Genomic DNA, 19,909 nt, shown 5'->3' on the forward strand with positions numbered 1-19,909 from the left:
TCCTGAGACGGGATTGGCCGAGTCGGCCCCCCGGGCGGATGTGACGCCACGGCCCGTCGGGCGCGGATTGGCCGCGTGGCCGAGGATCCGGAAGGCGGGGGTACGGTGGCCGAGCCGGGGGCGTCCGGAAGCGGCCGCGGCGCGATGGAGCTGAGCGAGATGCTGTACAACAAGTCCGAGTACATCGAGACGGTGCGGGGGGGCCTGGCCACGTGCCAGCGGCGCTGGGGCTGCCCGGGGGGGGCCGGTCGGGGCGCTCCCCCTCCAGGGGCGATGGGGGCCTGGCGCGCGGGGCCGCGTCCCTGCTCCTCGAGGCTACCGGCCCGTGCCCGTATCCCGCCCCCCGGCAGTAAGGCCAGGGGCGGCCTGTGCGTGTGGGGCGGGAACGCCCCGTTCAACCCGCCTGCTCCTGGTGCTGACTAGTCACGGCCTCAGCATCCCGAGTCTCCCTGTCGCCTGGGACCTGAGCAGTCTCGCTCCTCCTCCTCCCCTCGGATCAGACCCGCATCGTTTTCGTTGCCCTAGTCGCTACCTTTTCCAAATTCTTAAATATACACACCGGCTACGTCTACACTGGCCACTTACTCTGGAAAATCAGCTGCTTTTCCGGAATAACTTGCCAGCTGTCTACACTGGCCCCCTGAATTTCCAGAAAAGCACTGACGTTCGGGCAAAAGTCCTTTTCTGGAAAACTGTTCTTTTCCGCAAAAAAGCCCCAGTTGCGAAAATGACCATCGGGGCTTTTTTGCATAAAAGCGTGTCTACATTGGCACGGACGCTTTTCCGGAAAAAGTGCTTTTCCGGAAAAGCATCCTGCCAATGTAGACGCGCTTTTCCGGAAATACTTATAATGGAAAACTGTTCTGTTTTAAGCATTTCTGGAAAATCATGCCAGTGTAGACGTAGCCCACGTATGTGTGCTCTTTTTGAGATAGGATTTGACCAGAACTGCATGGTGTGATCTTACCATGGATTTATATACAGGACATTATGATATTTTCTATTTTTAGTAGTTGTGCTTTCTCCAGTGGTTCTGAACATTGTTTGCTTTTTGACTGTTGCAGCACTTTGAGCAAGTGTTTACAGAGAACTGTCCATGCTGATTCCCAAGGTCTCTTCCTTGAGAGGCAACAATGAAACTCATTTTTTCCAAACTGCATTATTTTGCACTTATTAACATGAATTTCATCTGCCATTTGATTGTAGTCACTCTTTTTTTGAGAGCCCTTTGTATTCTTTGCAGTCATCTTTGGATTTAACTTACATCAGTTACAAATTTTGCCATCTCACTGTTAACCCCCTTTTCCACATCATTTATGAATATGTTGACAGCAGTGTTCTCAGTATAGCTCCTTGGTGAGCAATTTGCCAAGCCCCATTGTGAAAACTGACTATCCTGACCCCTTTTTTCCTATTTTTAACCATTTAATCTGGTCCTTGGGAGAACCTTAGTCTGTGGATGTTTAGTTTGGTTAATTTCCCAGAACACACAGGGGACATGACCCTGCCCTAAAAAGCATCCAGTCTAAGGGTTGGTCTTGATAGATACGTGAGGGAGGATTGCAGAGCAGGTAGGAGGATGCAGGTTCTAGTCTTGATATACAAGGCATTCAGGCAACCCTTCCCTGCAAGAGCTCCCACTCTAGAAGACCAGGTTGTACTGGGAGGCCCAAGCGAAGGAGTTTTATCTAAGTTTATTTTAAGTTTCTTTTCTCATTTTGGCAGAGTTTTCATTGTTTCTACTTGCAGGCCTCCAAAACAGCGACCTTAGGAAAGAGAAGTAGGATGAGGATGGTGGCCTAACACATCTGTCACTTCTTCCTTCTGTTCCTTAAATTACAGTCTTGACTATTTAAATATTATCAATAAGGGAAGACTCTTGCATTGTACAATATATGGCTCGGATCTCTGGTACTGGAGATAACTAGGCTGGCATATTATTGTTTTTAGGGTTCTATTTATTTGTCTCTTGATGTCTGGTTATTTAACATGCGTAGAGAAACGTCCCTAAACTGATCCGTCAGGCTACTGTACATCCTTCTTTCAAGACATGCCTCTGCCCTGGATGCAGTCTGTAAGAAATATCATATGAAGCTTCACTGGAGTCAGCTGAGCAGAGTCCCAATGGGAGGCTTACTGCCAGAAGAGAGTCTGAAGAAGGGATTCAGTGCAGGACAGTTGGCTCTTAAGCTGATACTATATTGGATCTTGCCTAAGGAGTAACATCCAGGAATCCTGGGATCAACATTAAAGTAGCATTCTGTTTGCAAACTCTGTGTTCTCAAATAGCATTCTGTAACATTCTATACTTCACTATAGTAAAGGAGCCCATGCACTAGAATAAGTCTTTTGTATCACAAGGTTGTATTTCTGTTACTGATCATCTCTCTGTCTCTCTGTTTTTCTTTGTCTCTCCCTTAGGCATCTGGCAACAAAGTCAGCAGACAGTCTGTGCTCTGCGGAAGCCAGAACATCGTTCTGAATGGAAAGGTGTGTAATATCAAGTCACGGGTGTAATTTTTGTAAAATCAAACATTTTTGTGGTTTACAGTCAAACGTGCATATGTTCATAAATTGTATAATCAACTGCTTGACCGTGCTTTGGTTTGTTATGAAATTTACTCAAGGCCAAATGTCAGTTGGGTTTATGAATGGAAAAATGTTTAGATAACAGTCTCTGATATGTTGTGTCATATAATGATTTTACATTCATCTTATACAGGTGGTATGCTCCCCAAATTATATATTTTAGCTGGTGGTATTTATACAATGATTTTACAAGTTACACACATTTTACATGTCACTAAAATCCGACTATCAGTTCCATCCCCACTTATCTTGGTTAGTGCAGGTCTCCTGATTCAACACACACATTTATTTTATTGATCACCATTGTCATTCTTGCTGATATTTTTTTTTTCACCTGGGAAGAATGTTCACTAATGTTTTCAGGATTCATAGATTCCAAGACTAGAAGGGACTCCTATGTTCATCTTGTCTGACCTCCTACATAACACAGGCCACAGAATTTCCCAAAATAATTCCTAGAGCAGAGCTTTCAGAATAATACTCAATCATGATTTTAAAAAAATGTGGGTGATGGAGAATCTACCTCAACCTTAGGTAGACTGTTCCAGACTAATGACTCTCACCCTTACAAATTTACAGTCTGAATTTGTCTAACTTCAACTTCTAGCTGTTGGATCAGTTGCTGTATTGGGATCCACATTTTATGGGATCTCTGCACTTATGTAGCCTTTGGGCAAGGTGCTTCACCTTTTTGTACGTTAGCCTATTAGTAGAGTGGAGATAAGAACTGACCCCTTTCCACGGGTGTCCTGAAGCATCATTAATTTGTCTTGGAATGCTCTCACGAAAGCGACTTCAGTGGTGAATTTGCATTTTCTTTTCTCATTCATGTGGTTTGCCCTACGGGGCCACAATTCATGGACTAATAGGTGCTAATGACAAAAGTTGGTGTTCTTTTGACCCGATTGAGCCCTGCTGAAAGGTACAACTTCACTGAAGTTATGGTGGTGCTCAGTGTGGCCTATTGTAATAAAGGTACTGAAAACATTGGTAGAACTAGAACTCACTTGACTCTCTCTTGTTACCTAGACAATAGTTATGAATGATTGTATTATTCGTGGTGATCTGGCAAACGTGAGAGTTGGACGCCACTGTGTGGTGAAAAGCCGTAGTGTCATCAGGCCGCCATTCAAGAAATTCAGCAAAGGGTAGGAGTTTCTGTTTCTTCTGTGCTATCCTGTGAGCTTCGTTAAACTGAAAGGTGAACTTAGGAGCTTTGGATTTGCTAAGAGCTGTACTCCGGGGACTGTTTCTCTTGTCACCATTTTGCATATTTCCTCCTAAATTAGTCTTTTTTCTTCGTCTCTGCTTTGCTTCGTGGATCAGTAATGCTATCAAGGTGCAGCATGAACATTGCTGGACTGAACTCGGACATGTAGGCGAAGGAGAGGCTGACCTATTGTCTTAAAATGTACATATTTGCAGTCATTAAGTCTAAATATATTTTGGTAGTGGTTAGAATGCTTTTTTCAGTTCACCCTTTAAAATATTTGAGCAGTGGGAAATATGGATTCATTTTCTAAGTCCCGAATGCAGCCTGGGATTAGCACATACTCTTCTAATGCATCTCAGCCAGATCTAAGTATATTAATTACATATCTATAAAAGTAGAGTTTTGCATGGTACAGTATGTGGCTCAGATCTCTGGTACTGGAGATAATGAGGCTAGAATATTATTGTTTGTAGGGTTCTGTTTATTTGTCCCTTGGTGTCTGGTTATTTAACATACATGGAAAAACATCCCCAAATCGATATCTCAGGCTACTGTACGTCCTTCTTTCAAGACATGCCTCTTCCCTGGATGCAGTCTGTAAGAAATACCTAAAAGGAAATCAGCCAGTTCATGATGTCTAGTTTGTAGAGCAGTTGAGTATACCAGATGATTGCTTATTTGTAACAGAGAAAGTGTATCTAAAAATGTGTATGTGTGTGTTTGTTACTTGTCACGTGTGGCCCAATCCTGCAGTGAGGTGTGGGCTAGGGATCCCTGCACTCACATGAAGCCCACCTTGGCCCATGTAAGTGCATTGATTGCTTATGTATATACAATAGAGGATCCAGAGCTTTAGATACCATATTTTAGTCATAGTCCTCCAGGGTTGAGTAGACCTGAATTGCTAATAAAAACCATATGCTTAAAATGAATGTAATTTTAAATACCCTGTCAGATTTTTCTTTCTGCATCAAATGAAGCAAAATGGACACAACCCTTTCTTTACCTGGCATGTTGCCTTTTATGACACCCACCCCCCCTCGATATTTTAATACTATAGCTGAAGTATTGGCAAAAGAAATCCTTAAAGATTCCCATGTCACACTGCACACTCAACCCACTAAATCTAGTCCGAACCCTCGAGCTGTCCTTGTGGGACCCTGTATCAGCTATAGATATTAGAACATGGGTTCCCAAACTGGGGGGTGTGAAGAAATTCCAGGGGGGTCCCGAGGTGACCCAGCCTCTCTCTCTCTCCCCCGTCAAGTTTTGCTGCCCTGTTCAGATCCTTTTTTCTTTTTTGCTCAACAAGTTTTGCTGCTATTTGGAAGGGGGGGGGCGCGAGGGTTTTTCAAAAATCAAAAAGGGGGGCCTGATGCCAAAAAGTTTAGGAACCACTGGATTAGAATGACCCTTCGCGGGCCAGCATGGCCTTGTTAGTGTTTACCAGCAGGGGCCCTATAAGGATTCAAATAATTGAATCATTCTGAACTTTCAGCCTTCTTTGCTGTATTCTTCTCATTCCTGTTGCCCACTGGGGAATCCTAATCCAAAATGCTTCAACAGAAGCTGACTGTACCCTCCTACACAGCATGTTAAGCCCAGAACATGTCAGACTTCACATGTTCGGTGTTTAGCTGCCTGCTTGGAATTAAATAGTTAAAATTCAGTATTCAGAAGCACTCAGATTTATTTCTGTTTCTCCCGTGGAGCTTGAAACACAGAACGTTGCTTCATTGAGTCCCTTTGTAACTGTCATAAAGGTAGCTCTGCTCTGAAGAGTCTGTGGTCTGTTGGGGCAGCGTCACACACCAATTAGTGTGGTAATGCTTTGTTCAGCCACAGCCAGCTCTCTGCCCCTCAGGTGAAAGGGACAAAGCTGGAGTGTATCATGGTGCAGTCCCTGGCCAACAGCATAATTTAGAGGCAGTCTTGGGCTGTTGTTTAGGCCTCATCCAGTCCCAAGAGCAATAAGGCGGTTTAGAGGTGCTTTTTTCCACCCCCTTCCTTGGTCCTGCACGAAGAGCTTGGTTCGACCCAGGGATTCAGACCTTAAATTGTTCAAAAAAAAAATGTTGCTGCTATTTTCATATGACCACAGAAACTCCTCCTGTTACTGTTACAAGATGCCTTGTTTGCAAATGTTTGCAGGACCCAGTTTAATTCAAGAGGAAATGAATGAGCACAATCCGAGGCTGTGTCCCTAGGGATGTCCTGCAGGAATGTCCTCTACTCCTCCAATTCGGGGGCACTTCCTGAAGTAAATTGGTGGGGGCTACAGTTAGAAGTCAACGAGTCTTGAGCGTCTCCACGTTTGTAACAAACGAGCTGGAAGGCTGGTGCAGTAGTTAGGGCACTAGCCTAGGACTTGAGACCCTTCTATACTGTAGGCTTGCTTGTGTGACTGTGCTACATGAGCTCTCTGTGCCTCAGTTTCCCAGTTGGTTCAATGGGGAGAACAGCACTGACCTGACCATGGGGATGTTGAGAGGTGCTTGGACACTATGGAGATGCAGCCAGATAAATACCTCAGGAAGAATGTCCATGAAGTCCTAGCTGGCAGGACCTACTTATGTCCCTGCAAGCTGCTTTGGCTTCTCCTTGTGAGCCCTTCTCCCTCTCCCAACACAAACTCATATCACACAAAATTGATGGTTGGTTTGGTGTGAAATGTTGTCTGATCATCATGGGGATTTGATACAAAATGCATCATTTCTGGCTAGGGATGTGATCTGGTTACCCGGTAAGCATCAAACTTACTGGCTACTGGTTAACTGGTACCCGGGTGCAGCCTCCTACCCATGGCCCACAGGTTTAACTGGTTAACCGGGATTTTACATCCCTATCTCTGGGCAGATCTATCTTGGCTCCAGCTGATGGGGATGGGATTATATGGTTTGGGGTCTGATGCTATTGTAGAGTTTGAACAAGTAACCCCCTTTCCTTCTCCAGGGTTGCTTTCTTCCCTCTTCACATTGGTGATCACGTCTTTATAGAAGAAGATTGTGTGGTCAATGCAGCCCAGATTGGCTCCTACGTTCACATAGGCAAGAACTGCGTCATTGTAAGTACGCATGGTCGGTCTTCTTCCTTTAAACCCCTCAAATACGGCTAAGAACTTGTACTTCCTTTTGCTGGCTCTGAGGATCAGGGAGCGTCCCACCCTTGGGTTAGTAGAGATGGACTTTGGCGTTGATCCGTGGTTCCCGCTCACTGGAACAAGTGCTAGTCGGCATAGTCTGTATTGCCGGGGATGACTTCCACCTTAATCACTGTGCTCGTGTAATTTCCCTTCCCCAGCGTGGAGCTTGAAAGCTTTGGTGGGCGCAAACTCTGCTCTTTTGTATTGCGTGTGCGTTTGAATGGAAAGTGCTTCCAAAACCCTCCAGCTTCTGTGCAGTGCACCCCGCTGCCTGCGTCCCACGGGAGTGTGTGCGCGCTGCGCTGCAGCACACGTGAGACTGGGTGCAGGGGAAGGGCAGAACGCAGCTGCCTGGGGAACGGTAGATGCCCGCGATGTTCTAACATTGGCACAGTAATTGGAGGTCTGGGAAGCCTTGAATAATGGACCTAAGGCAGGGTGGGCAATCATTTGTGATTGGGGGGGGGCACTCCAAGATTTTGGAAAATTGGAGGCCCGCACTTTTCCATGGCATTAATGGAGGTTGGGTGCGGAAGGGACCGGGGTGCAGGAGGGAGACTGGAGTCTGGGAGGGAGTTGGGATGAGGCTGGTGGTTGTGACCTAGGGCAGGGGACTAGAATGCAGGGGTTTGGGATGTGACCTAGGATAGGACGGGATTGTGATCTGGGGCAGGAAATTGGGATGCCAGATATGGGAGGGGGCATGGGTGTAAGAGGGACAGAGGGTTTGGGTATGTTGAGTGGGGGGAGGGCAGAGAGTTGGGGCAGGAAATGGCTGGGGTGCCAGAAGCAGGGTGTGGGCAAGAGACTTACTTGTCAGCTGCCAAACTTGCCTGCCAGCCAGCCTGGCCATGTGCTTCATGAATAAGAAAGCCCAGGAGAGAGGGCGTGATTCTTCTTAACTTCCTGTTATTCTAACAAGCAGCTCCCATTGGCTGGTTTCTACCAGAAACCAGCCAATGGGCATGTGATGGGGGTAGAGTGGCTCCTAAAACATCCTCCCTCCCAACGGAGCCCTGCAGCCAGGTTTCTGCACAGCACAGGGGGGAAGCCTGCCTGGAGCTCCCCGCTGCTTCTGCGGGCTGGATCCGGTGGCTTGGTGGGCCAGATCCAGCCCATGGGCCATATTTTGCCCAGGCCTGGCCTAAGGCAAGTGTGGGGTTGGCCTGACCACTCCCGGGGGGGGTCACTTGTGTGACTGGTTATGCACTCAGTGACCCTGCCTTAGTCTAGCTGAGGACCTCCTCTGAATTGTTCATTTATACCACTGATAATGCTGGACCCTGCAGCCTACTTGGCTGGTGCAGAGGGAGGCAGGCAGCCAGCTAACAGGAGTTCAGCCTTATGCCAAACATGTGCCCGCAGCGCTAAGTTTTTCTCGTCACAGATATCAAGCACAGCAAAGCCCACGCTGCCTTCTGCTCCATAAGGCAGTAGGGTGAGGTGCCAGCATGTGCTGCCTGGAAAAGATTCCCGTTAGCTGGGAAGGCAGGAATGAGCCAGTGGTACAGAGAAGGAAGAACGCAATAGAGTCTTTAAATGGTTTGATGCTGACGGCCAGCGAAGATAAGGGTTGGTGTAATGAGATGAGGTAAAAGGCCCTTTCTGAGACTGTCACCTGACTGCCTGAGACATGCAGCGCCACTGGTATGGGGGGCACACACTTAGGGCTAGTTCTTCAAGGAAATCGATGGTCCCTGCTCCACTGTCTGGCTTATTCATCATCCTCGCAGCACATGGCCCCACAGCACATGGCCCCTCCAAGAGTCGCTGGTGCAGGCAGGAGCCAGTGTCCTGGGGTGTCTTGCTTCCTCGCACAAATCAAACCAGCCTGCAAGGCTTTAGAAGGGAACTGACATACGCGGGCATGGCGAGGCCTCCAGAGTTCCTATCTGCCTGTAATGAATGGCCGGATAACGACTCCCATTAGGAATGGCAGTGCAGTATCGAGATTAGTGTGCAGTTTGCTGTATCATCAGTCGGAGAAATGAATGCATGAAGCACGACCCGCTAATTGTTTCAGACAGGATGCCAAGAGTCTTTGAACAGGGTGACACCATCCAACAGGTTAACGTCCTGCGTCCCATTAAATATTGCAGCAATTTCATTCTCATCGCTGTTGCCTATTTCAAAGGCGTGCTTGTTCTTCTCAAACACTGCATTTACCTAACGCCAGATAAGTGGACGTCCCTATTAATTGCTATTGTTTCTGGGCTTCGTCTGCCTCTCCAAGACAAATGAGAGCGGTGGGGTTATCAGCACGCATGAGGAATCGCTGATGTCAGGGTATCCAGAGGAGATTGACAGCGGTACAAGTACAGCTCAGCACAGTGCCATACAGTCAAGGTTGCTGACGACTGCGATGGGGAATATTTTGCCCAGTGATTACACAGTTTGGAATACCAATCCTGACTCAAATATCTGCTCACCGACAGAGACTTGTTTTAACAGTAAATCCCTACTATGTGTGTGTGCTGGACACACAGAGGGTTCCCACACAGAAGACCGTCTCTGCTAGTATGTGTTGATCTGTGCAATATTAAAGTTTGCCAAAGTACGTTTGCAACAAACTTATTGTTGGCCAAAGCTACACAAAACATGTTTATATTTACTTGGGAGGGGCTGAAAGCAAACAGACAGGCTAGGAACTCTGTACTGAGTGCGCTGATGATTTCTAGACAGCCTGACAGTAAGGGCTTATCTACACCAGAACGCTTTGGCTGCTTTAACTGTGCTGATATGATGTAAGGGGCATTTTGCCAGTACAGCTGATGTTTGCTTCCCAAATCAGAAGTAAGCGAAACCAGTGTAAGTATAACTTGTAAGTGTATCCGATATAACAGCATCCGTTCTGGGGCTCACACCCTACACTGATCAGTAAAAACATCACACTCCTGGTAGTGGGAGCCTGAAACATAAGCCCCTACCCAGCATAATTCTTCTGGAATAACTTCTAGCATAGACCAGGCCTTTGAGTGAAATCAGCAGTCAGGGCTGAGAGGAGAAGACCCGTAGGTTGCAGGCAGAGTTCTTGCTTCTTACAGACAGCCCTCGTGACAGCTTTGAGCAGTCAAGACTCGCTTTTGAATATTAGAGGCGTGAGCTGGAGTAAGACACAGTGTGTTTTTGTGGTTGTTATACAGTCCCATGGAATCTGGTTTCTGTTCTAGGGTCGGAGGTGTGTTTTGAAAGATTGCTGCAAAATTCTAGCCAACACTGTTCTCCCGCCTGAAACCGTGGTCCCACCTTTTACAGTCTTTTCCGGCTGCCCAGGTAAAGCCCATTTAATTTTACTTTTGGCATAAATTCAGCTACCATCTATCCTGACTTTTAAAAGACATATAACACCCTGCGGTGGGGAAGGCTGGGTAGGCTCCCCGCTTGCACGGTCTTAAAGGAATAAAGCAGGGGAGAGGAGTGAGAAGTAGGCAGTGCTCAGTGAAAGGAAAAGACAATACCTGAAAAGTAACAATGCTAAGCCACAGGACTCACTGTCTCGGGGCATGCTTGGGACAGGAGTTCAGTGCGAGGAAGCATCACGTGCACAGCGTCACCAGCTTACTGTGGCTCGGCCTCGTTAGTCTGATTGCCACTTACTGAATCGCTTCCCAGCAGCTGTGGGGCCAGTCTCCTCGCCTGTCCCATACGCGCTGGGTTTGCAGGGGCCTCCACAAGCCTAGCTGGAGAGAGTTGTTAATGACAGGGCTGGTGCTACATGAAGGCATGTGAATGCTCCTGTCAGACTGCACCGCTGTGACCAGACTGGAGGTGCCAGTGTTCCAGTCCTTTGGCAGCAGCCGTGGGGGGAAGGTCAGTGTAACCTTTGTTCCCTTGGTTACTTGCCTTGCTTTGGAAAGAGCTGACATGACCCTTGTTTGTCTGGGGGGGATAAGCAATTAAGGGAGCTAGCTGGAGACTGCCTGCCTTACGCATTTCTTAGGGGAAGCCAGACTATTGTGTTCATCTGCATGAGGGCAGCGTCCCCCCACAAGCCCACGGCTTGCTGTTTAAGCTGCAGTATCTAGGGCACTAGAAGATGGACCCGGCATTTCTCGGGTCCTTCAGGGCAGAGGGCTGGGGAAATGGGGGGTGCAGGGCAGGAAGCTGCGGGTGTGTGGGACAGTGTGAGAGTGAGGGTTGGAGGGGTTCCGGGCAGGGGATCCCATTTGGCAGGGCCTTTTCTCTCTCCCACCTCCGGCGCTGTGGCAAGGGCTGTGGGGGTTGGGCGAGGGGCTACCCCCAGTGGCCACAGTCAGTATTGCATCTCTCCTCATTGCCCCTCCCTTTCCATGTTATGGAAAACGGTCCCGTTCCTGGCACATGCCATTTTCCTGGCACAACCAAACCCTGACCTTGCTTTCAGTTAGGACACGAGGAAGCTGCCTACTAAAGCTGGTAGTCCTAGCTCTTACCGTATAGGAGCCGTTCTTGGACAGACTCACAGACGGACAGTCAGATGCGCACTTCTACAACAGAGAAATCAAAACCAGTGGAGAAGCTGCATAAAACTTTCCCGGGTTCATTACACTTGCACTCATGCTCTTCTTGGTTTTTCAGGGCTCTTCTCTGGAGAACTCCCAGAGTGCACCCAAGAGCTGATGATCGATGTGACAAAGAGCTATTATCAGAAGTTCTTGCCGCTTACTCAGGTCTAGTAGCCTGTTCACTGTGTTTCCGAGAAGTAAAGGCACTACAGAGAGCACTGGGAGAGGGGAGGGGAGGGGAGGGGAGGTTAGTGCGCCTGCGCTGTTAGGAGTGACACGTCCTGTGTGCTTTAACACTAATGCTCCAGCAAGCAGTTCCTTGTGAAAAGTTGCTGTGTGATGTTTAAACTTTGTATATCTACTCAAATGTATTTCATTCCATATTGCCTGTGAGGTGTGCCATGAAGTGTTTTGAGGTTGCAGTACAGTTACAATTCCCGCTAGAGTTATGCATCCTTCTCCAGTTGAGCATTGAGGCAGGACCCTACTGTAAATACTTCCCCGGGGCAAAGTGAATTGCATTCATCTGTCCTCTTCAGCCTGACAGCTAGAGTGTATAACTGTTACAAGTTACCTTTGTCCCTGACCCAAGAGGCTGCTGTAAGTACTGACTCTGAGGCAGGATTTTCCTTCATCTACCCTCTAGCACATGGACTGGGATTCTCTCCCCACACTAAGAACAGAATATCTTCTGCCTCCCCTAGTTTGCTTCAAAACTTTCTGTAGTTTAGCGTTCCTGCCTCCTGCTCCCAGGATTATGGGCAGAGACCTGGCTTTCTCTGCCCTGGCTGAAGGCAAATGTCTCACCATCTGGTTACTTTAAGAGCAGAGACGTTTACCTGCACTAATCCCAACTGCCTTGCCAGCTTAGTGTTCTCATGACTGATGCTCATTTTTCTCCTGAGCAGCATGCAGTTCAGAGACTCAGATGAGATTATGGAAAGAGGTCGCCCACTGCATTATCTGCTGCCAGAAGTGGGAGAGGGTGGCATTAGTCCAAGAGTGCCACGCTGCAGGGGGCACGGCCTGTTGGCAGCTCTTAACTGCCATGTAAGAGTTGTCACCTGAAAAAATCCCTCAAAAAAGCAGCAAGTGCATGGCGAGTTGGGCACAGTTCACATGCTAGGCACGGTTCTTATCGGGGTAAGCCATGTGTATAACTCATGGGAGGCTACGAATTCCACGCCTCTGACTCCTGTAAGGTGGGCCCCTGCCAAGGACAGGGTCCCCTCCTGTTGCATTGTGTTCAAACTTAACATTATCCCTTCCCTGCTGACCCGGGCATTTAAAACCAGGGCCTGTGTGGTGTCCTGCACTGAGCTCGGAGCCAGAGTGCCTGGCAATCGTGTTGTAGGCCTGTAGGTTAGAATAGCAGTGAAAGGCCTTCAGCTGTTGTGTATCACGTAGGGCTCTGATACACATTAACTAACTAACAGCTATATCCATACTACATGTGTTGTAACCACTGTTAATCAAATGTAGCACCGCTGTCTGGTTTGTTTGTATTTTTTACTGCACATAAATTAAAAGCCTCTTATATGGGTCAAGTGACTTGAAAGTTGTAACTTTCCAAATCAGATTGCCAAGGGCACTGAGTTCCTGCTGTGTCACTGGACTCGTTCCAGGTTCTGTTGTTCAGAGAGGCACCTGAGCGCTTAGCAGGCATTTAGTTTGAGTGCGTAAGGAGCTGCTTGCCTCGCCCGAAGCAGAATAACTTGGACTGTGGCGAGCTGGTTTACCTGTCTGCCTAGAAACAGCAAAATAACATTCGAGGGCCGCTGATGGGAAACTGTCCTGGGAAACACTTACCAACCCTGCACACAATCAGTCACTTCCCTGTTAATGTGGAAACAGGCCCCAGCCAAAAAATATTACTAGCTCCAGCCAAGAAGAGAACAAAAGGGGGGTATAAACAGTTACATGAAGATAAGAACAGTCCAGTTCTGCCAAGTAGCAATTAAAAGGGCCGGTTAGAGGCAAAGACATCCTTTCAAAACTGGAATTCTAGTGAGAAAAATAGAAGGAACATAAAACTCCAGCAAGTCAAGTAGAATTAGGCAGGCCAAAAAGAATGTGAACAGTGACTAGCAAAAGGCACGAAGTAACAGCAGTTTTTTCAAGTACCTCAGAAGCAGGAGGCCTACCAAACAGTCAGCTGGGCCACTGGCCCATTGAGGTGCTAAACAGGCCAGTGCAGAGAAGCTAATTTCTTTTTTTTATATTAGTCTTCACTTAGAGTGAAGAGGGTGTGAGGGAGACTCTCACACCTGAGCCATTCCTTTCTAGGTGACAAATCTGATGGATTTTCCCTGACTGAGGTGTCCACTGATGAGTTTTTGGAATAAATTGATAAGTGGGGACTGCAACCAGTGTCAGATGGTTTTCACCCACAAGTTTTGCTCCTCCTTAACGAGCAGGGAAATAAGGAAGAGCCCTGCTAATAGAAGAGGAGAGATTGTTTGTGAAACAGGCAGCCAGCCAGCCACAAATACAGCCGAGCTGTAGGTTATGGAGACCCCCTCCTGAGCACGTCCTATTCCAGATGGAATTGTGATAGTCCCAGCTCTAGAGCTGGGGTGTTTCGCCTCCGATGTCATTCTACTGCAGCTGCATGCAGCCCACGTCAGTTAGCCCTGTGATGTATGCTGGGTACAGCGGCCTGTGTTCCGCCTCCACGCGGCTGGTGTCAGCGACGGGAGACGATCGCTATGGCTGTCTGCAATGGCCCTGCAGCGCAAGTCTTCCTTACCCTGAGGCCACGCAGCCCGTTTCAAATCCAGCCACTTCCCCCTCTCCAGCCCTGAAGTGTGCGCACCCCCAAGCCTGTGTTAAACCAATTCTCTTGTTGGTGCAGCAAGCCCTTGGAAATGCCCCTGCTTTCTTCTGACACTCACTTTCCAGGAGGGTGGATTCCTTCTCTACCTGCTCCTCAGCCCAGCCAAAACTGGCAGGCCCCCAGAGGGTTGGTGCTGCGACGCTGTTGGATCCTGCAGGGTTGTGGTCCTATTAAGCCTTATCTATGCTGGGCTTCACAAAGAGAATGTTTGGGGTTTAACCCCACGTCTGGGCTATCTTAGCACTTGGTCCTGCATTGCCTAACCAGATCTGAGGACAGGGCAAGAAGCAAGGGAGGTTGAGGTTAGACATTAGGAAAAACTTCCTGCCTGTCACGGTGGATAAACACTGGAATAAATTGCCTGGGGGGTTGTGGAATCTCCATCTCTGGAGAAATTCAAGAGCAGGTTGGGCAGACACCTGTCAGGGATGATCTAGGCGGTGCTGGGTCCTGCCATGAGGGCCGGGGACTGGACTCGATGACCCCTCGTGGTCCCTTCCTGTTCTGTGATTCTATGGGGGTGCAACTGAGTTTAAGAAACCCTGTTACACCAGGCCTGGAGCCAAATGTCGCTGGAGGCTTAAAGAGCTTAACTGTACGTTTCTCCTGTGAGTCAGCTTGTCTGGCTTTAGCGTGATGAAAATGTGACTGGGCCAGGGCCTGCCGCCTTTCACCTGAGCGGCACAAGTATTAAGTCAGATGTTCTTTGCATGGGAGGACATTGTGTCCTGCTGCTACGTGAGCTGAAAGGAGTTGATCCTCCAACCCATTCCCCTCCAGGCCTCTCCACAGAGAAGCGAGAACTTTACTCTGCAGCTCCATGCCACAGGCACGTAGGTTGCAGCCTCAAAGCTCACATGCCCAGACACACTGCAACTGCTGAGCGTCTGGCATGAGCACTGGGAAGTAGCTGCAGGAACACATTCAGCCTAGGGATGTGAACCCCTGGTCAATCAGTTCACATTAGATTGCCCTCGCATTTAACCCGTTAACCGGCTAAGCAGGATCTGGGCTGGGGAATGCTGCAGCCCGCCTGGAACAATCCCCAGCCTGCAGCTGGAGCTGGCTGCCGGCTCCCTGTCCCACGTGGGGACAGGGGCTGCCACCGGCTCCCAGCTCTTACGGGAGCAGCCAGTCCGTGGTGGATCCCGTGGGGAGCTGCTCCAGCCCCCACCGGTTAATTGGAACCATCCATTAAGGGTGATGCTAACCAGTTAACCTTTCGCATTCCTAGTTCAGTCCCACTGGAGTGACACCGACCATCTCTTTGCTAACTGACCAGGGCAGCTCTGTGCTTGGCAAGAAATGGTCAGCGGCAGGGTCCAGCTGCATGTGTTACCACATCCACTGCAGAGTTTCAACACCACGCAGGCATTTCACAAGGGTTGCTGGGTTGGGGCCGCACTCGGGCCTCGGGAGGTGAGGGGAAAGGGGAAAACCCCTTTTGAAAGATGGGAGCTAGGTTTTTGCGGGAGGAGGGAGGTTAAGGGGGTGCAGTCCAAAGCCTTGGGGTGAGCTCTGGGTCCTGCCGTGTCTGGTGCTGTGATGTGTTAGCACAGCTCTGCGGCCAGGGGTCTGCAGTTGCAGGGCTTCCCAGGAGCATCTCAGCCTGGAATCCTCTTTTACTAGACTGCCCTTCCTCCGCCTCAATGACCGTCTGTTTTGTTGTCTTTGTTAAGGCGGCCTCTGCCAAGGCCTAAAGACCAAGTCGCCCGTGAAGACCTCACAAAGGCAGCACTGTTAAAATCCCCTAGATCTGGCCCTTTTACCCTCCGTCCGCTGGAGCATCGCTCTGCCGGGGCTCGTCTCTGCACCTCTGCCTGGGGCTGGAACCATGAAGTCTCCCTAGGTTGGTGCCTGCCACCGCTGCCTCCTGGGAGTTGTAGTCTCCTGATGTCTGCTGTTAGCTCGAGACAGTGGAATGAACCACAACTTCCAAGAAGAGGCTTTGCTGCACAGATCTGGAGCAAACAGCCGCAGCGGGGTAGCTGGCTTTGTGGGCAAAGGGGACTCTGCTACTGAATTCCTTTCTTCAGGAGCCTTTTCAGAGCGTTCTCACGTGTCAAAATAAACCGTCCCTGCCTTTTGGCACCATACAGTTTTGTGGGCCCTGAATGCCCTGCCTAGCTGCTGGCAGCTTTCCGTTTTGTTTGAAATAAGGCAGCAGTGCTCAGAAACAGAACAATCGGAGCTTCGGGAAGCTGCTTTCTCCCAGGGTCCCAGGCTAGTGGTTCCAGCCACAAGGGAGCAAGGCCACAGGCTGTTGTAGGGCTCTGTCACGAGAGGGAACGGGGCCCAAGAGCATTGCTGGAGGTCAGACCTGCTCCACCAGGCCCAGGGTCTAGACTACAGAGTTTTGTCCACAGAAGTTTTGTCAACAGATACTGTCGACAAAGCTTCTGTCGACAAAGAGCGTCTAGACAACATCCAGGTCTGTTGACAAAGCAAGCCACTTTGTCGACATAACAGTGTGGACGCAAAGGACAGTGTAGATGCAATAATGCCTCCTATCGACAGAACTCTGTCAACAAAAGGCGTTATTCATCGTAGAATGAGGTTTACATACGTCGACATGACTCAAAGGCAGTGTGGACGCAGGTATAGTTTTGTCGACAAAACCCTGTAGTCTAGACACACCCCCAGAGTCTTGGAGCTAGTTGAGCCATTGGCTGCAGTGTGTGACCTGGACCTGCAGGGCCCAGGGTCTGGCACTGCAGCCTCAAGCGAGCCATGAACTCTAAGTCCCTTCTAGAAGCCATGTGAATGCCTCTAACTTGCCAGTATTTATACAGCGGAGTCTCGTAGGAAGGCAGCTACCTGCTTAGCAAGGCGCCCGGCAGGGCACCGGTTTGAGTCCCTCCTGGCATTAAATGAAGCTGGTTCAGGCAATGGGGAGGGGACGCCCGGGCAGGGATACTTGTCAATTGACATAAACACTGACCAACCCGTTTACAGGCCCTGCGAGCTGTTAGCAGGGAGCATTGCCTCTAGGGACTTCGGGGGCCCTAGGCTCAGCCAGCTCGGGGGGCAGGGCTGGGAACACCTGGCACGTGGGCTTGTTTCCTTGTCCTGGTCTAAAGGCACAAACCTGGAGCTCAGGTGCCCATAGCAATGCCTGGCTGCTGCGCTAGCAGTGTCGCTGGGCAAGTCTCCGGCTGGCCTGTGCTCTGCTCCGAAACAGGCAACCGCTTGCAGAACAGCTCCGGGGAGCCAGAGGCAGCTCCTTCCCGTAGGCCTGCGAGGGCAGCCACTGGCCAGGCCTGGATTGCGCACTGGGGGGACGTGCAGCAGGCTGCAGGCTACAATGGCTAGAGTTTCAGCCGCACACACGTATCTGGGGGAGGGGGATTACTTCTCCCACCACCGCTGCTGGGGCAGAGCCCAGGGTCCATCCCCACCACACTAGGTCAGGTGTGGAGAGTGTCACTTTAGCCAGGACAAGAGCTAACGGCCCCTCTCCCCTTACTCAGAGAACCATGCGTCGGCTGCCACCACCATGACGGGGGGAGGCACCCGAGAGGCCCAACTGCCAGCAGCAGAGGGGCTCTAGCTCAATGCACCGAGCCAGTGCTAAGGACAAACCGCTGCCCTGAGTTACCAACGCGGCCTATTGCAGCGCCAGCTGTTCCCTGGAAAGTCCCAGCTACGGACCAGGCCTCAGCAGTGAGACGTGCCGCATCACTGCAGGAGCTGTGGCAGGAGGAGCCATCCAGTGTGTAGATGAGGGGGTGGGATTTGAAGATTATAGAATCACAGAACACTAGGACTGGAAGGGATCTTAAGAGGTCATCAAGTCCAGTCCCCTGCCCTCATGGTAGGACCGGGTATCATCTAGACCCATGATTCCCAACCTTTTTCTCATGGAGGAACCCCTAAAATAATTTTTCATATCCCAAGGAACCCCCCCACCTATGAAAACGTTTGCTTGGCCAGAAAAAGTTGACAGCGGGTAGCGCAATTCAATTACTGCTAAATTATTGTCAAGAAAATGTATTTGTAAAGAGCTGTTATATATCTATGTCAGCTTACATTGTAAGAAAAAAATATTTATTCCACAATTTCTCATGGAACCCTGGTTGGGAAACACAGATCTAGATCATCCCTGGCAGGTGTCTGTCCAACCTGCTCTTAAATATCTCTAGTGAGGGAGATTCCACAACCTCCCTAGGCAATTTGTTCCAGTGTTTCACCACCCTGACAGGCAGGAAGTTTTCCCTAAACCTCCCTTACTTTAACCGAAGCCCATCGCTTCTTGCCCTGTGGAGAGTCATTACCATGGTCAGCCCAGGGCACAGCTGCACTGAAACTGCCAAACAGCAAAGAGATCAAATATAGAGCGAGTGAGAGGCCCTGTCTGGGAGACTGCGGGAAGAACTGGGCAGGGGCAGGGTTCCTGGGACAGAACCTTCAGGGAGAAACAATCATGACCAGATGCCTCTGAAAATGCAGACAGAGAAAAAAGACATTTCCCCGAACACTCGCCTAACCAATCTCTAGTGACACGGTGTTAACAAATGGTGGCAGGGAAAGGGAACCCAAAGTGCTGTTCAGAAGAGAACACCCTGCAGCAGTTCCGATCAGACTGAACAAAAGGCAACCAGGAGCTGATCACACCCCGATAACACTTGCCCGAGTCTAACCAGTAAGCTGCTCAGAACACACACGAGATGAGACGCAGGCTAAAAATCACCCCGCTGCTTTCTCGAAAAGTCACCTTTTCCAAATATACCGACGAGAAACCCCCCGGGCCCGGGAAACTGTTCTGCACCTAAGCCCATCTCCCTCCCTGTCACAATAAACTAGTCCAAATCCCTGTTTGACACAGTGGTACCTAACAGCCAAGTGCACGGTTGTGTCTCACAGCCCCGCCTCATCACCCTGGATATGCTCATGGAGACAGAGCAATATCACGCCAAGTACCTGTCAGACTCTGTTCTCGCCTCTGTGTTAGCCACACCAGTGTCTACTTGTGCATTCGGTCTGGGTACTTATCTTGAGTATTCCCTGTACCACGGGGTCCCAAACTTTTCTCTGCCACTGCAGCCCTTGATACCTGTCATTCTGAGATACACCAGGGGTTGGCATCCTACAACACGTGTGCCGTAAGTAGCAGGCAAAAATGATTTTCACTGGCACACGAGCTTCCCCACCCGATCCGAACGCTAGACCCCCTGGCTCTGCGCGTTGCCATTTTCCTTCCCCCTTCCCCTGGCAGGGACAGGCTCATGCTAGCGCAGCAGCAATGGCCTCCCTCCCCGAGAAGGTAGGCGCTCTGGGCTCTTTGCCAGGGGGCAGCCAGGGGAGCTTCCAGTGGCGCGCAGTTTCTGGAGTCCAAAGCATTTTTCGAGTCCCAGTGAGACCCCTCCATCTACTGTGGCTGCCCCACCCCTGCGCGCTGTGCGGCCCTCTCCCTCCTGCTGCAAGACTGCCTCTGCCATGCAGGGCCCCGATCCACCCACCCTGCTTCCTCCTCCATTTGCAGGCAGTCGCTTGTTACAGTGGCCACCGCGCGGGGAGTGGGGGGGGGAGGGGAGGCAGCCTGGTCTGAGGCAAAACCCAGTGGAGCCGTTCCTGGACCTCAGCGCCTTGGAGGCCCCAGGAGGGGCTGCATGGAGCCTGGCTGGGGCGCTGCAGGACGGGGTGCG

At 50.0% G+C, this 19,909-nt stretch overlaps 1 protein-coding gene across 2 annotated transcripts; it reads left to right on the top strand.

Moving 5' to 3' along the window:
- The first annotated feature begins 65 nt into the window (after positions 1–65).
- Positions 66–16,360, top strand: DCTN5 (dynactin subunit 5). Of its 2 annotated transcripts, XM_075899932.2 has the most exons (7): positions 67–192; positions 2,422–2,490; positions 3,619–3,737; positions 6,755–6,866; positions 10,115–10,217; positions 11,502–11,593; positions 15,944–16,360. In XM_075899932.2, exons 1-7 carry the CDS (start codon positions 145–147, stop codon positions 15,962–15,964), a joined length of 564 nt encoding a protein of 187 aa, XP_075756047.1. In that variant the 5' UTR covers positions 67–144; the 3' UTR covers positions 15,965–16,360. The 2 variants fall into 2 exon arrangements, with proteins under 2 accessions (XP_089625466.1, XP_075756047.1); XM_089769340.1 differs by lacking the exon at positions 15,944–16,360 and having other exon boundaries at positions 66–192; positions 11,502–12,975.
- The last annotated feature ends 3,549 nt before the right edge of the window (positions 16,361–19,909 follow it).

The sequence above is a fragment of the Pelodiscus sinensis genome, chromosome 15 (genome assembly GCF_052426305.1).
Source record: "Pelodiscus sinensis isolate ZL-2025 chromosome 15, ASM5242630v1, whole genome shotgun sequence".
Taxonomy (NCBI): Eukaryota; Metazoa; Chordata; order Testudines; family Trionychidae; genus Pelodiscus; species Pelodiscus sinensis.